At 56.3% G+C, this 23,707-nt stretch overlaps 1 protein-coding gene and 1 long non-coding RNA gene across 3 annotated transcripts; one reads left to right on the top strand and one right to left on the bottom strand.

Annotated features, from left to right (window-relative positions):
* Positions 1–332: 332 nt before the first annotated feature.
* Positions 333–15,752, bottom strand: LOC135319865 (uncharacterized). Of its 2 annotated transcripts, none has more exons than XR_010378838.1 (2): positions 15,608–15,752; positions 333–4,472 (listed from the first exon to the last, which is right to left on the bottom strand). It is a non-coding gene; the product is annotated as an uncharacterized LOC135319865 (long non-coding RNA). The 2 variants fall into 2 exon arrangements; XR_010378839.1 differs by having other exon boundaries at positions 333–1,300.
* Positions 7,771–14,789, top strand: SH2D6 (SH2 domain containing 6). The gene is made up of 17 exons (XM_064481698.1): positions 7,771–7,968; positions 8,099–8,124; positions 8,500–8,534; positions 8,921–8,991; positions 9,079–9,211; positions 9,786–9,898; positions 10,498–10,558; positions 11,025–11,047; positions 11,398–11,458; positions 11,845–11,923; positions 12,084–12,114; positions 12,253–12,277; positions 12,456–12,533; positions 12,706–12,761; positions 12,954–13,037; positions 13,185–13,343; positions 14,008–14,789. The coding sequence occupies exons 1-17, from the start codon at positions 7,876–7,878 to the stop codon at positions 14,122–14,124; spliced, it is 1,245 nt and encodes a 414-aa protein (XP_064337768.1). The 5' UTR covers positions 7,771–7,875; the 3' UTR covers positions 14,125–14,789.
* Positions 15,753–23,707: the final 7,955 nt, after the last annotated feature.

Here is a 23,707-nt window from a genome sequence, read left to right as displayed (position 1 = left end):
CAGAGATAGGTACCATAGAAACTTGGAGACAGCCCATGCCCCAGTCCCTGTGCTCTTTGTAAGAGCCCATTCTCTCCTGCTTTCCAGGGCTTAGCACCAGACTCTTGAATCAGTAAGAGCCTATGTGACTTACCCACAATGTGCCAAAGCCATTAATGCCTATCCCTGCTTCCTGAAGATCTGTTATCGACCCAAATTTGGGTCTGCTTGCCAGTGGGAAGCAAAGCCAATCTACTGACAGCCGGGTGTGGTGAAGGAAAGTACAGTGTTTATTGCAGGGTGCCTAGCAAGGAGCTCAGGACAGCTAGTGCTCAAAAACCTGAACTCTCAGATGGTTTTGAGCAAAGCATTTTTAATTTTTAAAGGCAAGTCAAGGGAGGGGTGTCCCAGGGTCTGTGATCAGCTTGTGCATGATTCTCTGATTGGTTGATGGTGAGGTAACAAGGCGGTGTCACAGGGGTTAACATTATCAGTCCTTTGGCGCCAGTAGGTCTGGGGGCCACATGCTCAGAATCAGCAAGTAGTTAATTTCTTCCATTTGGTGGTGGATTTAGCAGCTGTAAAACAACTCAGGAAATGTGCATCAGAGACCATTATCTGGGTACTTCAGAGAGGAGCTGCAACAGATGATATGGGGGAGGGGTCTGTCCTGAGAAGGCCCCATAGGGTCCTCCTGGGTTACAGATCCAGCCAGCAGGGTGCAGTTAAAGTTACAGGGCAGTGTTAATATGTCCTTAATAGGGAATATGGCGGAGGGGAAGGTGCTACCAAAGTTGGGTTCTTTCCCCTCAGGGCCTTGGGAGTGGCTCAGAAACGTACATATTCTATGCATGGAAGTACCTGCACATACAGAGATACCTGATTTTTCCAAGGAAGGGCCTTGCATCAGTAACTGGATAAAGCCGTGTGTCGGTGGTCCTGCAGACCACGCCCATTTCTCTCAGCCAGTCTTGGGATGAGGGACAGGCCGCCATGCTTCTCTTCTCCACCAGGAGTCGCGCTTTCCCGGGGAACAACTGCCCAGGTCCCTATAGCGGCAGGGATGCGGTGAGGGGCACTGAGGGCTTTGGTCCTGTGTACGTAATTAGATGACTTTGGCCCAAGGCCCAGCATCCATCTCCGTTCTGGTCTCAGCTTTTCCGTTGGTAAAGCTGGGGAGGGTGATAGGGCCCGCCACACCCACCGAGGAAGGATGTGTGGATGGAATCCGCGAAGGACATCCGCGAAGCGGCACTGCCCGGTCTTTCCTAAGGGGCAGGCAGGAGGCCAGGCTGGTTTTCCATACTTCTGCTCACCAGTCCTGGGAGAAAGGAACAAGGAAGCAACGGGAACAGGAGATGCCTGGCTTTCAGGCTCTAAGCTGAAGACGGAAGCCTAAGCAGGGCCTTGTTACATCTGGAGAGGGAGGGGGAGCGGGGCAGGATGGGGGGATGGGGGATGGAGAGTAGGAAGAGTAGGGGGAGGATAGATGCCCCTCCTCCACTTTTCAAGGTAAATAGAGGAAAGGACCCCGGTGGTTGAAAGCGAGGTCAAAGGTCCTTGGTAACCATTTGCATTTAGAGAAGCTGATAAACAGGGAAAGGGCCTCAGGACGTTTGTGCTCTGCCAGGGCCTGGTGATTGGTGTCCACTGACAGGAAAGGAACAAGCCCTGGGCCTTCCAGAGTGAGACCAAGGCTGTTTGCAGGGAAGCAGGGGCTCTGAGCAGGTGGGGGAGAGGAGTAAGATTTGAATGTGCAGCTACAACAAATATTTTTTGAGAGCCTGTTATGCGCCAAGCTGCAGGCCGGGCACCTGGGATTTGGCAATGAACTGGACGGACACAGTTGCTACCCACTTAGAGCTCTTGCAGTGGAGTGAGAGTCTACAGTCTAGCCCTGAAATACACCCATAGATTTAATTATGGTGGGAGCCACAACTAAATTTAATTATTAGATAATTGAATATAATTATATATTATAAAATTGTATTTAAATATAATAATTTAAAAACAAATAATAAATAAAATTCGTTAAAATATATAATTAAGTATAATGATAATAAAATATAAATATAAGTAAATTTAATTATGTAGGGGGGACTGACTGCCCTGGTCTGGGACCCCTGCGGAGAGTCACTTAAACTGGCCTGAAGGAAGAGGGAGGCAAAAGACCGGAGTTTCTAGCAGAAGAAAGGCAAGTGTGCAGCTCCCAGGTAAGGAGGAGCCTGTCTGAGACTAGAGAGGGATGAAAGAAGTCAGGTACCACTAGAAGTGTTTGCAGCCGCCCTGCCCCCACCTCACCCAGGCTTCCCGCTACTGGGACACCTGCTGGGCTGTCCTTAGGGTAGAATCTGGGCAGTGTGCTAATGCATCAAGTTCACAGGCAGCTCAAGGCACTCTGGTGATCTGCATAATAAGGAGCTGAGGTGGAGGAAGAGGCCTGGGGTCCAGGGGAGGACAGGGTGCTTGCACCATCTGTGAAGACTGCCAGTTGCAGATGACCAGAGCGGCTTTTGAGGGGGATGGTAAAAAAAATTTTTTTTGAAGTATAATATCTATGCAGGAGAGTCCTTTTTTCTTCCTTTTATTTTAACATTTATTTATTTATTTATTTATTTTGCTTTGTTCTTCTATCCTTGAAAGCCCTCCCTCTTTTTCATATTCTGTAAGGACAGTAAAAATCTCAACTTCTTCCAACTGAAATTTCCTTAAGTCAACAAAGGGTGCAGAATGGGCCACCTGGGGCCCCATCACCGTGGAACCACAGGCAAAAAGGTGGGTGTGAGTGAGTCTGTGGGCAAAGGCAGGGGCTGGGGCTGGAGAGGTAGGTAGGACTGACTTGCTCGGCAACAAGAAGCGATTGTCTCCACTCAAGGGGGGTCAGTCAAGGGTTCCAGGCAGAGCTGCATCATGGTCAAATCTATCACGGGCACAAGTTCCAGAAGAGGGAGGGGCAGGGTGTGTGGGACCGAGGCACGGCACCGGGCGGCGGGGGCAGAGGCAGAGGCAAGCAGGGTGGTGTGAGCTCGTGCACTTCACCCTGGAGGCCAGAGAAAGCCAACTCAACTTTCTGCCCCAACCCTCAACCTTGGAGAATCTGCAGAAGGCTGGTGTGCTGCCCTCCAGAAAAACACAAACCACACACCAAGCTTTGCACCTGTGTTTGGGGAGATGGAGGGAGGGACTGTCACAAAGCTCGGAAGCTGCAGCAATAAACGGTGGTGCAGCAGAGACCCTCTTAGGAGGGTCTGTGTGTCATCCGACTGCCCTCCATCACCTGCCACAGCCGCCACCGGACTGAGCTGAGTCAGTGGGCCTGGGCGGGCAGCAGGCCAAGGAAGCAGGGCTCTGCTTGTGCTCAGCCGTCCCCAACATCCTCCATCCATCAGCCCAGGAGGACCCCTTCTCTCCCTCCTGCCAGCCACCTTCCTTCAGGATTGCCCCGGGGAGAGGGGCAGGGTGTAGCTCGAGTGGTGGAGCGCAGGCTTAGCATGCACAAGGTCCTGGGCTCATTCCTTAGTACCGCCTCCAAAAATAAATATAAATAACCCCCCCAAAAATAAATAATAATACAATTAAAAAAAAAAAAGATTGCCCTGACTTTACCTTTAACCCAACCACAGACATTCAGTTGGCCTCAGGCGCCTCCCCTAGGAGCTTTGTGGGCCTCTTAACTTGACCACCTGCTCGGATGAAAATATCCTGAGGACCCCTTCGTTCTCCCTTACCCCTCACAGGACTGGTTCCCCACTCTCCGCTCTCCCCTCCCCGTCCCCTCCTGCCCACGTGGCCCTAAGTCAGGGTCAGAAAGTTCTCCCTTCCCTCTTCCTCCCCAACCCCTTCCACTTGCCACGATGGATTCCCATTCTCTCGGGAGCAGAAGCCTTGTCTTCTCAGAGTGCTCCTGGTTTTTCCCCCCTTTCCCTCTATCTCCCTGGCTTAGGGGCCCTGGCTGTCCTGTGGCGACCCCATACCACTCCCCACTTCTTTGCTTTCCTTCTTTTTATCTTTTTATCTGTATTGACAGATTTTTTTTTAACTTTAAAAATAATGAATGCTTGTCATGTAAAAGTCCCAAAAGTATAGAAATGAAAAGCTACACTGCTTCTTTCTGCCTGGTCTCACCTTCCCGTGAGACCCCTCGTGGTTTGGGCCTCTTGGTGGCCATGTGGTGAACCCCCTGATGTTGCGGTTTTATCTCTAAATCAGAGTTCCTCACTGAAAGGAAGAGAAACCAACCCTAGATACTTTAGGCTGAAAAATAATTTCTTCAGAATCGCCCTGTAGCTTACCACAATTCCCGGAGGACCAGAGAACCAACCAGGAGCAACGTCCCAAAGGCCACAGCCAACCTGGTCCAGTTGGAGGCACCTCTGGGCTGACACCGCTGATCCCGGCTCTGGGTGGTACCGCTGGGCTTTCCACCTTCCTGGCCTCTGGAAGCAGGATTTAGCTGTCACCCCCTCCCCAGGGTGGATTCCTCTTGGTGCCTGCTTTGGATACAAAGCCCAGCATGGGGGCATCCTACTGGCAGAATGCCTGCACACCAGCTGCCAGGAAGGCTGGGTGGGCCTCATCTGGCTTCTGGATGGAGGCAAGGATTCATACGGTGGAGATGGCCCCAAACACAGGAAGTGCTCGACGCCAGCAGAAGTGGGTGACATCCCCTCCTGCCTTGAGGGGTCCAGCCCCACCTCAGCAGCTCTGGCTCCACGGTCCACAATCTCCCCCCTCTGAGACCTCTAGCCACAGCCTGCTTCCCTGCTTCCCTGCTTCCCTGTCCTCCTTCAGGTCCTCAGAAACCACCCACCTCCTGCTCACAAGGCTTCCCACTTCACTCACACCAGGGACCGCAGCCAGCCTTCGCCACCTTCCCCATCTGCTGGCAACAGCTCTACCAACAGGGGTCCCGCCTCCTCAGGAAGAGCTGCAATTTACTGTGCACGCACTGTGTTTCCTGGGTATCATCCCATTCAGCCCTCAGAAGCGCCTCCACCACGGGGAATGCCTTGTTCGCATCCTTGTTTACACAGGAGGAAACTGCAGCCCAGAGGGACTGAACATCTCCTTGGGTCTGCCCTCTCCATCGCTAGGAGCGGCCCCCTGGGGGCAGGGTCTGGGTCACAGTTTTTTTCTCTGCTGGCGACCCCTGTGTTCCTCATGAACTAAAGACTATGTGATTCTAAAGATGTCCTGGGGGTTGCATCTTCTCAGACTTTCTCAAACTTGGCTGATCAAAAGATGATTCAGGATGCTGGTTTAAAATAACATAGAGCCCCAGTTCCCTCCTGGAACATTCAATTCTTGAGATCTCAGGGAAGGTCTGGGAATCTAAGACATCCACAAGCCCTCCAGGGATTTTTGTGATCAGCAAATGGGGTGGGGGGGGGGGCACTGCTCTAGGGAGCTGTTTGTTTTCTCTGGGTGGGTTTAGACTATGCTGGGCCCGAAAATTTTGGCCTGTTCTCATTGGAGAGCTGAGATCCGGAAAATGTGGAGAATGGCTGTCGGTTGTAGAAGGACCGCAAAACTGGCCCTCAGTTGCTGCCAGACCGTGGGGCCCGGGGAACCTTCAAAGTGTGAGTTTCTAGCAATTCCATTTCTAGGAATTCATCCCAAGGGAATAGCTATGGTTGCGCACAAAACAACCCCGTGCCAGAGATGGAGCAACAGGTTGTCCGAATCTGCCTGTGCGTCAGGAAGAAGCAGAGTCCTGCAGGGCTGGCTGGGCTGAAACAGGCCACGGGGCAGACTCCTTCCATCTCCTCCTCCCTGGTGTGCCCGGAGCAGTGCCCCCACCCAGAAGGCATGGATCCCCTCCTCTGCCCGGGGCTCTTCCCCCACCACCACCCCAGGCCCTGGCATTTGCCTATGCAAAGCCCTGAACAGAAGGAGGAGGTGGCAGAGGCAAGGGCAGTATGACTGGGAGCCTACTCAGTTTGGGGTTTGCTGTGGGGTGGTGTCAGAGCTTCCCGCTGACTCTCACCTGCGGACTCTGTTCCCACAGGAGGTCCCCTTGGTGGGGGAACTTGCTCCTGCCTTATGGTTCAAATGTGGAACAAAGGTCACCCTGGGAGTGGAAGTCAGGAAGGGGACCCTTGTCCCTGACTCCAGGCTTCCCGGATTGTTCCTTTGCTTTTGTTTACACAGTTTTTCCCACTATACCAAATGGGCCCCCCTCAAGCCACCCCAGTGACTTTTCAGAGCGTCTTAAGTGCCGTTTTGCCTGCCAGTCCCAGGAATCATCTGGTCTTCCTCTCTGAAGTCCGTGGCCAGCTCCAACCCTGGGCTCTCCCTCCCAGTGCCCCAAGTCCCATGGCCTCCAAAGATGCAAGCACTTGGCCTTCATTTCTCCTTTGTGCCGACTGCCAGGACATCACCAAAGTAATAACCACAGGAAAATTACAGTGCCCTTGAAAGTTCCATAAATTCATGATCGTTATCTGTGTTCCCTCATTCCCTGGTCTGAACAGAGTCAGATACCAGATACCAGTTAGACACCCTACTTTTCGCCTCAATACCTCTCAGAAGTCAGAGTTCCAAAATTCACTCGGGTAGCAGAGCACCAGGAAGCCGAGGGCTCCTGAGGAAGCCTGTGATTACTGCTGTTCTAACTCCATCACAGGAAAGGAGGGTCAGGACCCAATCCTCAGTGAGGTACAGGATGCTTAGTGTTTAGAGCGAAGGCTCTGGGTTGGGCAAACCTTGGATTGAATCCCACCTCCAACACTTAACTAATTGTATGACCTTGGGAAGGTCACTCAGTTTCTCAGCGCCTCAGTGCTATGGACTGAGTTACATACCCCGCCATCCGCCAGATTGACACGTTGAAGCCCTAACCCTGCAGTGTGACCGTATTTGGAGACAGGGCCTTTAGGGAGGTAATTAGGGTTAAATGAGGTCATAAGGGTGGGGCCCTGATTCAATAGGGCTGGTGTCCTTATAAGAAGAGATCAGAGATCTCTCCCTCTCTCCCCAGAATGCTCTCTCTCTCTGCATGCACAGAGGAAAGGTTGTGTGAGGACACAGCGGGAAGCTGACTGCAAGCCAGCAAGAGAGCCCTCGCCAGAAGCCAGCCCTGACAGCACCTTGATCTCGGCTTCTAGTCTCCAGAACAGTGAGAAAATAAATTTCTGTTGTTGAAGCCACCCAGTCTGTGGAATTCTGTGACGGCTGCCCGAGGTGACTAATACGCTCATTTTCCTCATCTGAAAAGCAGGGATAAAATTAGGACTTGCATCATGAGGCTATTGTGAGAATCCAGTGAGGAAATGCGTGTGTAATGCCTGCCTGTTTAGTTTTCCTACAGCATCTTCAGCACCTGGAACAGTGCCTGGTGGATAGTGGATGTTCAATTAATACCTACTGAATGAAGAGCTACATCCATCACGAAGCGAGCTGTCAAACCGCATGCAAGTGCATCTGTCTGAGCTTTTCACCAGCCTCCACCTCCTTGATCATCGATCACCACTCACCAGCAAATGACAGCAGGCACAAAGGGTTTAAGAAAAGTGTCTGCAGGGATAGTCTCCTGGTTTTAAAGTGTCTGCAGGGATAGTCTCCTGGTTTTAATGGGATGTGCCAGGAATGCCATGTCTTCTGTGAACCGGGAAAGGGGCTTGGTCTGGCTGATCCCCAGTAGAGAGTCTGAGTCTCTGGGAGGAGAGGGTATTAATCAGGAAGCTTTGGAGCCCTGGTCCAGCTTTGCGGGCCTGGGCAGGGAAGAGAGAGCTCTTCTTCCCATGGGGTGGGGGTGTGCGTCGTGGGGCAGATTCAGCTGTGGGAGGCGATGTGGGGGAGGCTGGGGGGAGCTGCGGCTGGGTCCTGGGAGTGGCACAGGTGCAGCTGGTCTGGGGTTGGAGGCCACAGCAGGCCCACCTTCCTGGTGCTTGTGAGATGCAAATGATGAGAACAATAGGGCCCTGTCCCCAGGCCATTTGTGGCAGAACCTGGACTCCGAGGAGGCACCGCTCTCTCACCTTGGCCATGGTGAGACTTGGTTCTAGGGCAGCCCCAGGTGCACATACCGGCCCACCCCTGGGGGCCTGGGACTCTGGGCAGGGAGGGTCATTCCCGCTTCACTAACCAGACCCTTACTCCCCTCCCTGACTCTTCCCAGGAAAAGCTCAGCAGAAGCAAGCCCAGGTGAGTCCTCGGTCTCCTCCCTTACCTCGCCCTCCTATCTTGTTCCCATCTCACTGCCCCTTTCCAGGGCACAGCCATCCTTAGAGCAGGCCTTCCACACCCAGTGAGGCCATCCATGGACCTCCACCCCCTGGGAACACTAGGGCTCTCCCACTGCCAGCTTCCCTGGGGCACCAACTCTGCTGGCCGTGCACCCCGGGGCACTAGCTCTGCCCGCAGACGCTTCCTCCTGCCACCCTGGTCCCCGGCTGCTATCACACAACTCCAGGGGGCGCTATTCACACTGCCATGGATGCGAGTGTCCTAGGGTTGTGCAGGGTCTGGAGGACACAAACTCACAGCCCCCTGGGCGAGCTGATTAGAGTCTGATTGCAGGTTGGGGCCACCCCTTCCACCCCCGAGGTGTGCAGGTAAGTGTCCCAGAGAGCAAGGGGGGTCCCTGCAAGTTGAGTCTCCCCTGAGGGCTCTGGACACCTCCTGCCCGTCATTGACCAGCACTGCTAAGTCCCTGGAGCTCTTCTACCTGTCTTGGTCAGAATTAGGGATGCCTGGGGTGGGGGACTGGCATGGGTGGGACAGGCTGCGAGGCCCCCTTATTTCCAAAATGCCTACCTCACTGGCCCTGCTGCAGTGTTGGAAGGGCCCATCATGAATGGTTCCTTTGAGTTGAATGAAGCATTGAGGCCACTGCAAAAGTGCAGGTGGTTTTTTATATTGGGGGGAGAGAGAAAGTCATTGTGCTAGGCAGGGGCTGGGCTGGGAAGAGGTGAGGCAGTCTTACCAGTCTCCTGTCCAGACTCCCCACCTTGGAGAAGAGACGCCCCCCGCCCAGCTCCTCTGCCTGCCCCAGGGACCTGGAGACGCCAGGTAAGTCCAGCTGCTGAGCTGGGCGTGGGGTCGGGGGAGGCAGCGCCACCACTGCTCCTTCACCTCCTCCATCCTCCCTATGCTCAGCATCCCTTCCCGGAAGCCCAGGAGGAGGAGGACGAGGAGGAGCATAAATACGAGCTGCCCCCCTGTGAGGCTCTGCCCCTGCGCCTAGCTCCCGCACACCTTCCTGGCACTGAGGAGGAATCTTTGTACTTGGGTGAGGGCTGGGAGGTTGAGGCAAGGAGGCTGGGTGGTCAGGCAGGACAGGAGGGTCCGCACAAGGGAAGAGGGCCAGGCCTCGCCTATTTGTCTGTCTGGCCTGGGGCGGCGAGGGGAGGCCTCAGCTGGCAGTCACTGAGGCCTCTTGGCTGGGCAGAGAGAGAGGGATGGCGGGAGGGAGGGAGGAGGGGAGAAAGGAAGGAGGAAGAGTGGGAAGGAGAGGGGCCTGGAGGGGCAGTGTAACCAAGGCAACAGCAGGGAAAGCAGGAGGCCTGACAGGATCCCCTGGGCCTGGCATTCCCCCTCTGAGGTCCCAGCACATCCTGGAGCAAGGGTAGGGGTGCCGAGAGAGCCCCAGCTGCTGCTGGCACCCCACCCCCACAGCTCGGGGCTGGGCCAGGTGGGGGCAGGGAAGCTGTCCGCCTCCAGTTGCCATGGATACAGGGCTGTCGGGAAGCCAGAGAGCAGGAAGGGGAATGAGGGAGGGAGGAGGGAATAGAGGGGGGGGGAAATGGGAACCCAACCTACGTGGGAGGAACCCACCGAGTCACAATGCTTGGGGTCTTTTCCAGATCACTCTGGCCCCCTGGGTCCATCCACGTCATCAGCACCACCACCACCGCAGCCCCAGCCTGAGATGGTGAACAGCCTCCCCACCCACCCCACCCCAGGCTCCCACTTCCCAGTGAGTAAATCTAAGAGGCATCTCATTTGCGAGATTCCCCCACGTCTGCACTCAAGAGGCCCCTGAAAAATTAGCTGCGTCAGAAGCCGGTTAACAGTCGCTCCTCCCACCTGCCTGGCCTGGTCCTCCCCCCCCCCCCCCCCCCCCCCCCGCCATCAGCTTCGCCCTGGACTCGCCCTTCTCGCCTGAGCCAGGAGAAAGGAGTGCGGGGTGGGGGGTGAGGGGGTGAAGCTCAGCCACCCCTCCAGGCCCCTGAGGCCCCAGGAAACCCTCTCAGCCTACGGACTGAAGAAATCCTTCACTCAGCTGCCAATCACTGCCAGCGCTCATCCCTGCCGTGAGCCCGCTGTGGGCTTTGAAAGCTACCACTTTCAACATATATTTTATGGGAATAAAAAGAAAAATCAGGGGAGATGCATAACAACAACAGAAAAAGAGCCACAGCATAGAAGCAAAGGAGAGAATCACCTCCTTTGTGCGTTAATGCTTGTCATAGTGTTTTTAAAGCTGCACAGATCCCACCCCACCGTCCTTGCCCTCCCGATGTCACAGTGTCCCTCAGCATCCCCCCACCCAATTCTCCTGCTTCGTGCCCACAGTTGAAGGCAGCGCCGTGCCTGCAGGAGGTGGGGAAGCAGGGCCGGCCCTTTGGGAGGCGAGGTAATGGGGATGTTCTGGCCCACTCAGGCCTCGCCCTGAGAAAGGGAATCTTGGCCCCCATGGAGGGAGGCGGGGAGAGTGGAGCTGGCCTTACGCTGGTCTCATGCTTTGCCTGGTGACTGTGTCCCCCACCCCCAGCTGTTCCTCATTTTTACCTGCCGGTCCCCCGAAGGCAGGCAGTTCAGGAGGAGACTGAGGCCCAGATGCATTCAGTGCTTTGCCTGAGATCACAGAGTCCCTGACTCCCAGGCCGGTTCTGCACCTGCTGTGGTCTCTGGGTCGGGAGACGGGCACCCTGGGGATGTGACGTAAGGCCACTGAGGGTGAGAATGGTTTTCACCTGGGACTTCTAAGCTGGCTCCGAGGAGCCCCTCAGAGAAGTTCCAAGGACCCACCGCCCTTCCAGCCGAGGTTTCACTGAACCCCTCTCCCTGCTGCTCCTGACTGGTGGGTCTTTTCCTTCCAGAGCTGGACGCACGGACCCACGCGGTGAGTGCCCCTCACGCTAGGATGCTGGCTAGGAAGTTGGCAGGGATGGGTGGGAGGTGTGGGAGGGCCAGGAAATATCCCTAAAACCCAGGGAAAAGGCACAGAGCAGAGCCCATCCCCCTCTGTCACAGGCCCCTGGCTGGGCGTCCCCCAGTGTCTCCTGGGCAGGGCCTCACGCTGGAGGAGGGGGTGCTCACAGGCGCCCCCTTCCCGGTAAAGGAGCAATTTCAATCATTCCACGTCCACCTTGTTTGGGGGTGAGATGCCAACAGCTCCCCCAAGTGATGGCTCCGTCCTTCCTCCCCTTCACTGGTCAAACACTGGGTCCCCTCCATCCCTCCATCCCTTAGGTTCCCGGCCCTCCACAGAAGCCCGATGAGGGCATCTACCTGGAGTGTGAGCCCAGTCCAGGTGAACACCTCCCTCCACCCTGTTCCATCCTGCCCTGAGGCCCTGGGCTGCTCCCCCGCAGCACAGCACACTCTCCTGGATCCATCTTCTCCCCTGTCCTCTCTCAGCATCCCCACAACACGCATCTGCCTTCAGACACCCACATGGACACCCACGCTGCTGCCTCTGGTCCAGGTTGACCCACACTGTGCCCCAGAGGGAGGGGGCCCCCTCAGAGCAAGGGCTGTGGGGAGCTTCCTAGCTGTTGCAGCCAGGCCAGCACTCTCCCTGGTTGGGAGGACTCCCCAAAGGCCGAGCTGCAGAGGAGCAGAGGCCAGCAGCTGTCCCCAGCCCCACCCTGGATTTCCCTGCCTGGTGCCCAGCCCAGCCTAACCACTCTGTTTTAGTCCTGGCTTTGACTCAGACTCTGAACTCCCAAGCCCTGACGCCCCCAGTCCCTCTACCAAGGACATCAGTGGGGCCCAGGTGAGCACCCCACCAGGTGTGTGTATGTGTATGTGTATGTGGGGATGATGGCAAATCCAAGCTTCTCCAGTCCTGACCCTGGGATCTCCAAGTTCACTGGGCTCTTTCTTTTGAAGGAGGTAAAGACCCTGATGTCTGTTCCCCAATTTGCTCCCCACAGGCCCACCATAGCCCCCCAGGAAGCTCAGAATGTAAGAGGCTGGGCATAGAGGCAGGGGAGGTGAGCTGGGAGGGAGGGAGAGAGCAAGGGAGGCTCAGGGTAGGGCTTCTGGCCCAAAGGAGCAGGCTGGCAGGGCCAGGCTCTTCTGACTCCACATCCTGTGTCCCAGGGAGCGTTGGATGCCACCTCTAAAGGTGAGTACAGCACAAACCCAGACAGTCACACAGGGCCCTCCCAGCCACGGCCCTGCAGGCCACAGACTGACTCCCAGCCTCCACCCTGCGTCCCAGTTTGCTGAGGGGTGGGGGGGGGTCCCTGCAGCTGACTCCAGCTGAGAGCAGGCCTGAGGGGACCCCCTTGGGCATTTTCTAGGGTCTTCACCAAAGCAGGAAGCTCCCAGCCTGTACCTTAAGGTCATTCCTCATTCGGAGGCCACACACGGCCTAGCCGGTGGGTCCTACCGGAGCCCTCGGAGAGGAGGGGGGAGGTACTGGGTGTCCCGCTATGGGCTTTAGACCTTTGGGCACCCCCCCGGGACCTCGCCACCCTCACAGCTGGCCCCGAAGCCTCCTTGGCCTGATCCCCTCCTAGCCCCAGCACTATAATCTGCTTCTTCCCGCAGTAAGGAGAGCCTCTTTTTCCTCTGGAGCTGTCACCCAGAACACCTCAGCTGCTGAGGTGAGGAGGGGCTAGGAAAGGGCTGGTGGGGGAGGCCCGGGGAGCCCTCCTGGGCTGGGGTCACCGTTGGACGCACTGGGCACCAGGTAGGGGAAGGTCGACATGAGCACAAATGACTGCAGCCCAGCGTTCTCCGTCCTCCCCCCTCCGGTGCCCTGGCACATCTGGGAGTGGCTGTGCGTGTTTGTACAGACAGGCAGTCTGCTGGGCCAGCCTTGGTACTCAGAGAACTGTGACCGCCATGCAGTTGAGAGCGCCCTGCTCCGACTCCAAAAGGTGGGCAACCACAGACCCCCTGGGCCTTGTCGGAAACCCCTCCTGCTCCTGGGCTGTGGCCGGCTGAGCCGGCGGGAGCAGCCGTGCTGGGGTGGAGTCGGGGCCGCCGCTGGAGGAGGAGGTTGACGGAAGGGCTCTTCTCTACAGGACGGGGCCTACACCGTGCGCCCCAGCTCAGGCCCTCATGGCTCCCAGCCCTTCACCCTGGCTGTGCTTCTCCACGGCCGGGTCTTCAACATTCCCATCCGGCGGCTGGATGGTGGGCGCCACTATGCCCTGGGCCGGGAAGGCAGGAACCGAGAGGAGGTGGGTGATGGAGGAGGTAGTGGGTTAAAGGGCGAGGAACAGCAGAGCAGTCCCTGGGCCCAGCCAGGAGCATTTGCCTAGGGGAAAACTCCACGTTTTGTGTTTTTCTGGAGTGGGTGGAAATCTCAGTGGCCAGTGCCCTGAGTTCCTTCCCAGAAGCCTGCACTTTGAGAAGAGGCCCATCCTGCTCTGGGGGGAATCACCCCCCCCAACCCCCCAGCGTGGCTCAGTCTGCACAGGGCCCTGCTGGGGGCATGTGTACCTGTAATGGACCTAGCTGGGAGGAGGGCAGGGTCCAGGTACTCCAGTCTCCTATTTGTACCAAGGACTCAACTTTGCACCCAGCGCTTGCTAGGCTGCCAGCTAGAGACGGTCACCATGCAGCTCCCCACAGTGCAGGACCAGGGCAGAGGCACGGGCCCAAAGTTATTGCATCTGACCTGGGCCATAGGAGTCTGGCCAAGAACATGCCTATGGAGGAAGTCCCAGGAAAGGCCTGGAACTGAGCAGCAAAAAGGCAGTGGAACTTCGTGGGGGCAAACAGGAAGGAAAATATTTAGAAAAATGTCAACAAGCCCCCTCGCCACAGCCCCTCGGTTCCCTCGGGAGGTGTCTCCCAGCATGAGGCTCAAGGGACTCACTGACGCCCTGCCTCCCTGTCCAGCTCTTCTCCTCCGTGGCCGCCGTGGTCCAGCACTACACAGAGCAGCCCCTGCCGCTCGTGGACAGACACAGCGGCAGCCGGCAGCTCACCTGCCTGCTCTTCCCCACTAAGCCGTGATGCCACAGTGGATGTGCACACCCACCTCTGGCCCGAGTTTGCTCCTTGGGCTGTCTCCCTCTCTCCTCTCCCAGGTCTCCACCCCTGCAGCCCAACCCCCATCCTGTGCCCCAGTCCCTGCAGGGCCCCCTGAGAGGCACTGGGAAAGGTTGCCCAGAGACAGAAAGGGTCCCCAAGACCACACACCCCATGCTCACGCAGACCCTGGCACTGCCACCTCTTGCTGCATCTCCAAGACTGGGAGGGAGGGGACAGGCAGGACCCCCAGTCCTGGCCCCCAGACATGGCCTCCCCAGCTACTCAGAATGATGGCTCCTGTGGGAAGCTGAGCCTCAGGGGGCTAGCACAGGCACTGCTTGGACGCAGAGAGAATCTTCTCACATTCCGCGGGGGGCTTAACACAGGGCTGGCATCCGGGAGGGACTCGGTCACCCTGCACATCGCTTGCTTTCAATAAATATTTGTTGAGTGCATCCTTGAATTCTGCTGAGCAAAGGAGAGATGGCCTCTATGAGGTGCCAAGGTTCTCGAATGTCCCAGGGCACAGCCTGGGCCTGGGAGTGATAGAGGTCAGGTCAGGCCAGGCCAGAAGGGCGGCCCCATTTTGGCCCCTGGGCTGGGGCTTTGGCCCTTAGATGGTCTGTGCGGGCCCCCTGGGTGGCTGAGTTTTGTTTCATTGTTTTGTTGGGGGGTGGGTTCAGGGAGGGGGAGGAGAGAGGTTCAGTGCTGCTCAACCACCCCATTAAATGATCAGAATAAAGTTCAGGACTTGTCTACCACCCATTTACCGCACAGCGTTCCACCGGGGAGGGATGAGCCTGATTTTGCGTGCTTGGGTGTGGTCTGGGGTAGGGGAGACGGGCGGACTCCAGGAAAGATCTGGGTATTGGACACGCCAGTTCCGGGATCAAAAGCCCCACCTGGAGTTCAGAGAAGACCATCGGAGTAGAGCCGCCTGGGAGGCCCCAGGCCTGGGGGCTCCGAGATGGGCCGGCGGCCCGCGGGCGGGGCGGGCGGGGGAGCGGAGGAGGGTGGCCCCGCGAGGGTTGGGCGAGGGGCGGGGGCGTCCCCGGGGCCCTGGCGCGGCGCCCGGAACACCCCGTGCCGGAAGCGCATGTGACTGTGACTCCACAGATGCCGGGAGCGCCGCGAAACAAAGGGCGGCTCAGCGGCCGCCGGCGCTCGGGCTGGCACGGGGGGCGCGGACCCCTGCCCCCAGCCGGGGACTCGGCTCTGCCCCGACCCACCCTGCACGCCCAGGCCGGGCGGGGAGCCGCCCGATCCTTATGAGGCCCGGGCGGGAGTCCCGGGGAGGTGGGGAGGGAGGGCAGCCCCGAGGACACGCGGGTGAGAAGTCAGCGCGAGGCTGGGAGGGCGTTATGGGGTCCTGGCTGGGCTGGAGAGCGTTGACCGGTGCTTCTCCGGCAAATGACCCTCTCCGAGCCTTAGTTCCTGTGACAGAGGCGAAGATAACCGTCCCTACCAGTTGTCCTAGTGTTGGGAGGCTCAAGCGGGGCGGTCCACGTGAGACGGCGAGCACGGCCCAGGGCCTGATGGGTGCTCTCTGGCCCTTCTTTCCGATCAATGTCACGTGAATTCCGGTCAATGAACTGCCACTTTCAGCGTTCACTACTGGAGGGAAGTAATTTCTGGCTGTGGCACCAGGAAGAGGAACCGGATGAAGCGGCTGGCTCAGGGTGGGGTGAGGGTGGGCACTGCTGTTTGTATATGTGTGTTGCAGGGGGTGATTAGCAGCTGAGAACTCTAGCCCAGGCAGGGAGATGCGACCCCAAGCCAGCCTCCCTCTGCTCTGTTAGTCAGCCCTGGCTCCCTCCAGGCCCTGGCTGGGAGTGGCCACTGTACACTGTCCCCAGGCTGACCCAGGCAGGGACTCAGGGCTGGAGAGGGTGGGTCTCAGGGTGGAGTCAGACTCCTGCATGCCCCACCAGCTGTGCAGGTTTGACTTCTTTTGAGGAACCCTCCACCCTATGGCCACAAAGGCCTTAGGACCTAATTTTACCAAGCGGTGAATTTACCTAGCCCTGAAGCCATGTGGCCTGTAGGGGGTGGAGTAGAGGCCACAGCACAGAGCTCATGAGTTTGTGGCTCAACAGGGCCTCTGCTTGGTCCCAGCTGGGGGACTGACTAAGGAACTAGCCTCATCCCTGCCCTCCCTGGGGAAAAAGAGGAGGAGCAGTCCGGGCAGCGGGGACAGTCTGTGATAAGGGACCCAGAGGACCAAACAGAAACATGGTCTGGTGAACAACTCGGCCTAGCTAGCACTTCCTCAGCCTGCAGGTCTGTGCTTAAAACCCCCTTCTCCAGGAAGCCTTCCTGGCTGCGCTAGCCTGGGCTCGGGCACTTAGCAATTGCCTTTTCACTCCCAGGAAAGGACCAACTGCTACTACTGCCCGGAATATAGTAGGTGCCAAATATTTGTTGAAAGAGTCACTGAATAGGTGAAGTCAACTCTGGATCCCTCTACAGCTGATAACATTCCTTGATCAGGGCTTCCTTTGTAAGAGAAAAATCCAACCCAGTGCAGTCCAACAGAACTTTCTGTAATGATAGGAACATTCTGTATCTGCATTGTCCAGTACAGTAGCCATGAGCTACAGGAACACTTGAAATGTGACTAGTGTGATGGAGAAACTGAATTTTTAATGGTAATTGAATTAATTTTAATTCAAATAGCCACATAGAGTTCATAGCTATCCTGTTGTTCCAAGTCTCTTGTCTTCCCAAGTGTGAGGGACAGTGGTGAGAGAGAAAGCTGGAGAAGTTGGGGGTGGGGGCTGGGTCCAGAGGACACCAGGGGTCGTCCGTAATGAATGTGAGCCCAAGCGGGCCGCTGATGCTCTGAGCGGGGGCGGCTGCAGAAAGGATGATATTTTAGGAGGATCAGTCTAGCTGTGCGGTGCTGAGTGGGTCGGAGGTCAGCACAGGGGCAGGGAGAACAGTGAGGGGCTGCAGCTATTGCTGGGATCCAGATGAGAGATGACACCCCTTGTTTTTCACCACTGCCCCTTCAAACACCCCTTTTCCATTTCCTCTCACCCGGCAAGCTAGACTCTAGAAAATTCTAAGCAGGATCACCAACTAGGCGATCAGGTCTTGGAAAAATGCCACTGGGTGAGGAAACTCATGGATTACCAAGCGGCCTGGAAGCGTTTATAGGACAGGGTAACCGAGGAGGTGTGCCGGTGGGAAGGGCGTGAAAGAGTGGCTAACCCTAGACAAGACCGCACCTGTGGGGCTCAGAATGTGTTCTGTGCAACCGTCCAAGCTACTTTCAGCCTTCGTTTCTAAAGAGGTAGCTGATCCCGGGACAAAAACATGGGTTCTGGGGCCAAAGGACCTAGCTTTGACTCTGGCTCAGTCACTCACTGCCTGGATGACTTTAACTTCAGTCTATGCACTTTTAAATCGGGGCAAACAATATCTGCTTCTTAGGATTGTTGTGAGAACCTGACATGTGGTAAAGCCAAATGGCTGGTACTTGGTAACAGTCCTAAGTCCTAGCCTTGACTGTGGGCCTGCCTGTGGGCTATCCTGCACTCCAGTTTCCCCAACACACACACACACACACAGACCTTTAGGCATTGTTAGCACTGTAATGATTGTTTTCTCTGCCCACCTGGCTTTCCTGTCGCCTCCTCTTGGTAACACGACCCACTGCCCCCACCACAGGACTAGGCATGTGACCTGGGTCTGGCTGGGACCAAAGGCCAATCAAAACTTTCTCTGAGATGGATATACTGATGTTGAGAGAGAGAAGCCCTCTCTCCAAACCTGAGCTTGGGCACCAAATGGTCACCTTCCCTACCACGTGGCAGAGCCTGTCTGCAGAAGTCAGGCAATGACATGGAGAAAAATAGGACATTGGATCCTGTCCCAAGGTCCCCACTTTTGCTGCAATGCCCCTCCCAACTGTGTGAGCTAGAAATTTCCCTTTTGATTTAAGCTAGTGGCGGGGGAGAGAGTATAGCTCAGTGGTAGAGTGTGTGTTTAACATGCATGAGGTCCTGGGTTCAATCCCCAGTACCTCCATTTAAACAAACAACCTAATTACCTCCCCTCAAAAAATTAAAAAAAAAAAAAAAAAGCTAGTGGAGGTTTGGCCTCTGATATTTGTGAAGATTTCTTGTGTCCTTGAAGTTTGACATCAAGGGAAGGGATTCGTCTGAAGCACAGAGCAGTGAGTGGTAGAACCACAATTCTGCACACCTGCTGAAAGACTCTCTCTCCTCACCTTCACTTGCAGCCTCCAAGGACCCTTGAGTCAGGGGTCATAGGAAACAGCCCTTCTCCACTGGGACAGGGCTCAGCAAACTCACTGCCTTCCCAGAGCAACACTCCCAGCATCCTCCTCATGTGTCAAGGATGTGAGAGGAGCCAGACGGCTGTCTAACCCCTACCTACCTAAGGTGGCCTGCTCAGCAGAGAGGAGGTCCTTGCCCCCGCCCACACCACTCTGAGTGCCTGCGATTCTACTGCCCTTGTGGCTTCAGTGACCATTTATGGGGATACTGAGGTCAGTTTAGAAGTGTTTTAGACCTAAATTCTCACAGATGTTTCTTTACTTTGCAATTCTGGTTAAGGAGAGAGGGGGAGTTGGGAGCCAAAGGACTTCAGGAAAGTGGTTTTCACATCTGGTCTCCAGACACCTATGGACCACGATGACAATGTCACCAGTCGGTGACGAAAAAGGAGAAAAACCACAACCTGAGAAGTGAGCTCTTCCTGAAGCAAAATTACTCCACTTACTGGACCATCCTTTAAGGAGAAATCAAGTTCCTCCTTTTTTGGTATTAGGTTATATTTTCTTTAGCTACATCTTTTTTCTGGTATTTTTTTTTTTTTCTTTCTGGGTGGTGGGGGTAATTAGGTTTAGTTACTATTTATTGGAGGTGCTGGAGATTGAACACAGGGCCTTGTGCATGCTAAGCGTGCACTCTGCCACAGAGCTATACCCTCCCCCCATGTTTTCTTTTAGATTTTGCTGGGCGCTATCTTTAAAATGGGGTAGGAGGGGCAGGGTGGTTGGCCTAGATAACCTGCAAGGGCTTTTCCAACTCCGATATTCCAAGCTCCTTGGGACCCAGGGCCGAGTACACGCTGCCTGGGATTGGGTCCCCGTCACAGCCTGGCCTGCCTCCTCCGTTCTCTCTACTTCCCCCCATGCATGTCCCCACCAGCCCCCCCCTACTCTGTCCCACAACTCCTTATGCCTCTCAGGGAGAAGCACTCTGTCTGCAGTGAACTCTGGATCAAGTGATAACCCAGGAGATACAGTTTATAAAAGGCAAACATGGGTTTTGAAGAGCCAAACATTTGTCCTGAGAAAATGAGTGGATGGAGCCCTGCCTCTTTGCAGGCCTGGAAGTTAGAAGGACAGAAAGTCACTGACAAGGAGCAGAAACCCAAGAATACACATCAAGGCCAGGGCTGGGTGGAGGGAGCCCATCAAAAGAGACACAAGTTCTGGATGTCATTGACTCCCCCAACACCTGCTCTGGGGAGCCATGCGCCATCTTGTCCTGTGTCCTTGTGCTGTAGATGAGGAGATGAAGGCCTGGGGTTGGGAGTCTCTGATTGGGGGGTAGGGGATGGCAGAGGGACCCATGTACATTTTTTCCCTCTGACACTACCTCAGCTGGGGATAAGGCCTGGAGATGGAAAGGAATTGAGGGAGAGACACCTGGAAACCAAGTCCGGAAGAGGCCAAGCGCTAAGTGAGGGCTGATCCAGGCCCCCCCACGAGCCCTCCATTCCTGCCCCCAAGCCTGGTCACTGCTCTAGCCCCTTGTGTCCCTTTTCCTGTGCCCACAGCCCTCAGCTCAGCCCTCTGGACATCCCAGATCGTGGCCCGCAATCGACTTGGAGCAGGAGGCTGGTAAGAGAGCCGGAGAGTGAGGAGGGCTGTGGGTTCCCTTCAGGGTACCCCTAAACTCCACATGCCCTGTTGAGAAGCTCCAGGAAGCAGGGAGGTGGAGGGGAGCTGTCACTGCACTTAGAGCAGACTCCTGTCCCCCATGTAGTACACTTCTGTACCCCAAGAGGATCCAGGGACAGAGGAAGTCTCATGGATGCTATGAGTCCCAAACACTGGGGCTGGGCCCGAGGGAAAACAACAGAACCAGGAGTCTCTCTGGGGACCTCCTGTCACCTTTGACCTGAGATGAGTCATCAGTAAATCAAGCGTGAGATGGAAGGCCACATTGGAATACACAACCTGCCCACGTCTCTGGCACCTGCTGCTGTGGGCAGCAGGTTATTTTTAAAGCAGCAATATCAGAGGCCAGAGAGGAACCAGCCCCAAAGTCCCCGTATCTACCTGGGAGATGCCACCAGCTCTAGGAAGGCTTCCAGCAAGGAGACCTTGGGCGGGCGGGGTGAGCCCTCGGGGCCCTCAGCTGTGCCCAGTGAAGCTGGGAGCTGGGGCAGCTGGGTGACCTGGCAGTGGAGGCGCAAGGAACCCCAGGCTGCCTGCTTCTCGTGGCCACCCTCTCCCTGAGAGCAAGAGGCAAGGCCATGAGACTCCTGGGACCCATCTGTCTAATTCCCAGGGCCTGGCAGCCAGCTCTGCAGCTGACGCAAGGCCAGGGGTGGGTGAGCTCAGCCTGTCCCTGGCACCCGGAGCTCCCTGAGCCCCACCCCACCCTAGAAAATACGCCCATTCTCCTCCGCTTTGGCCCTCCTAGGTCTCAAGCTCCCCTCCTCTGCAGGCAGAGTGGGGCCACCTAAGGATCGGGGAGCGGGCCCTGCTCGGGGCTGGGGTAGCGCTGAGCACTTCTGGATCAGCCATGAGCTGTGCTGGGACCCGAGCCCTGGGCAGGTGGGCCTGTCCAGTGGGGAGGGAGGAGCTGGGCACCCCTGGGTCCTCAGGCTCTGTCCACGCCAGCCCATGTCTTCTTTAAGGGGTTGTCTCCAGACCTCCTTATTCCTTTAGAAGGGTGGGCTTTCCTCCACCGGCCCGCACCTCTCACTTTCAGTGCCCAGGCCCCCGGGAGGAGTGGCAGGGCCCGGCCCCACTGCCAGGGACCCTCGAGGCACCATCAGCTCAGGATGACAATTCATTCAGCATCTGTTTACAACGAGCGCAGCAGCAGTAGCCTAACATGTAATAACGCAGCACAGCTAACGGGTAGGTCTCATTTTACAAAGTGCTTTCGGGATTAGTTAGTGCTTCAAGGGATCCTGGTGACAATGCTGTGATGTAGGGAGGCCCGAGGTGAAGAAGCTGAGACCCAGAGAGTTTCAGGGGCAGAACCGGGAGTCATGCCCACAGGGTCTTCCCACATCCTCGTATTGCCTTCGTCCTGCCCCCCAAGCAGGGGGGCACATACCCGAGCAGGAAGCAGGCGTGCTTGTCACTGGAGACCCAGTTTGGACAAGGGAGCTTTTCTTGGGAAGGAGGAACGGGGGGGAGGAGGCTGGGAGAACAGGACTGTGGACCTGGGGTAGAGGCATGCTGGGGCCAGCCTGGGAAGGCCTGGGGACCTTCTGGGGAGCATGGAGATCTGGGGAGGGTACTTGGGGCACTAGAGGTGCAACTCCTGCATCTCAGCTGCTCACTCTGACCGAGGCTTACTGGCCATGCTGACCTCGGGGTGGCACCTGCCGGGCTGGGGCTGCAGGACTGACTGGCCCTCGGGTCTGGCCCAGGACAAGTGGCAGTGGCCATCACTGGCTTCCCAGGTGATGCCATGGTTGAATGAAGCTGTTCTCGGCATCTGCCCCACTCCACCTTGTCCTGCCTCTTCTCTCAGCCATGTCTGACCTCCCTGGGTGGCCATGCGCACATCTTCATGACCTTCCCCGCCCTTCCAGTATCTCTGGTTGCTGATGTAACTTCTGGAGCTGGTGCACTTAGGCTGCCCGGACTCACGGGCAGGTGAGCACACAGTCCCCTGTGCTGGAGGGTATGACCTGTGCCAACTACACCTGCCTCTCCCCAACTCTGGCTCTCAGGCTTGGCGGGAAGGTCTGATGGGGCTGGAGGGGAGCAGGGAGGCTGGTGTGTCCTTCTCATTGGAAGGATTCAGCTCCAGGGACCACCCAAAGCCTGGTCTGCACTCTCACCCTTCACCCACCCCGTCATGGTCAGAGAAGGGGGATCTAAAGGATGAAATCCAATGCAAAGGCAGCTCCAGGCTCCGCCCCAACCTTGAACCAATCCCTGGAACCTCTACAATCACGTTCGAGTTGGAAGTATATTTATTTTTTTATTAGATATTGCAATCACCTGACATTACATTAAAATAGCATAAAAGGGTATAATCCAGAGAAAAACAAGTGTCCCTCCCACCTCTTTCGCTCAGCTGCCTTGTTCTCCTCCCCAGAGAAAAGCAGTGTTGCCAGTTTCTTGTGTATCTTTCCAGAGATAGGGTGGATTACCCATTGGATTTTTGATGATCAGAGCTCACGCAGCAAGGTCGCATTTTGCTTGATTTTCCTGCTTGGGATGAGGCAGGAGCAACTCCCCTGCTTTGAACAGTCCTTGAGAACGGGCAGGAGGTGACCAGAGAGAAACTTCCACAATGGCCCAAGTTCCACTTGTCTCTCCCCTGCCCCACCCTCCACCCGTACTTCGTGGATGTCCAAAGCAGAGGTGAGGACAGATGGCTTTGGCTTTATTTCCCAGACAGGGAAGCTGAGGAGCCAAGATGCTAAGGACACTCAAGGTCACAAGGCCACAGAGCAAAGCTGGGGCACCCCAGTTTTCCTCTCCCATCATCCCACCTCCCTGATGTCTTCCTTTTGTCTTCCAAATGACCTTGAGTTCCTGAATACCTCGTGGCCACAACTAGCCTATGGACATCCCAAGGGCAGGGGCACAGACTCTTCTTCCGCTGCCCTTTCCCAGCTGGACTCTGAGCTGGGCCCTGAGCAGCCCCTCGGCAGCGGCCAACTATGTCCCCTGAATCAAGTGAGAGAGGCCGAGGGTGTGCTTTTCTTCCAGGGACACACCAAAGCCCTGAAATCTGCATCTGGACACACGCACATCCCTGCCCACCAAACTCCCTGACCCAGAGGCCCTGTGCCTCATCAGTTTCCTTCTTATGCGGTTGGCTCAGTTAATGCCCCTGCCTGGGAGGCCAAGGCCATGGGCTGGCTCCCCAGGGGTGGAATCACGCTGAGGCGAAATGTTCTGTTCCTCGCCCGTGAACTGTACAGAGTGTTACAAATTACAACTGGATGACAACGAGACTGTTCCTCCACGAAATGCACGGTGCACGGTTCTCCAGCTGAAGACAGGTGACTTCCTTGGTGATGCTCTCTCCCAGTTCCTCCCCGCCCCACCTCTGTGATCCTGGGGGTTTCTCTGGGATGAGCCCTGGTCCCTCCTCCCGTCTGTCTTTTACGTAAAGGCTCACTTTGGCAAAGCGGTTCTCTCTCTAAAGGTCATCGAGTGCCCAGCCTGATTTGGTTCTCAGAAAACAGGGTAGTAAGAAGGGACAGTGGCTTCCGAAGGTCTGAGCTGTGCCTGTTTAGTGATGCAGCAGGAACAAGGGGAGACAATTTATTCCAGAGAACAGAAAGTACCTGCCGTGGCTGGTCTGTGAATTCAGACTCAGTT

The sequence above is a fragment of the Camelus dromedarius genome, chromosome 33 (genome assembly GCF_036321535.1).
Source record: "Camelus dromedarius isolate mCamDro1 chromosome 33, mCamDro1.pat, whole genome shotgun sequence".
In the NCBI taxonomy this organism is placed as follows: domain Eukaryota; kingdom Metazoa; phylum Chordata; class Mammalia; order Artiodactyla; family Camelidae; genus Camelus; species Camelus dromedarius.
This window is presented reverse-complemented; position numbering and strand designations above follow the sequence as displayed.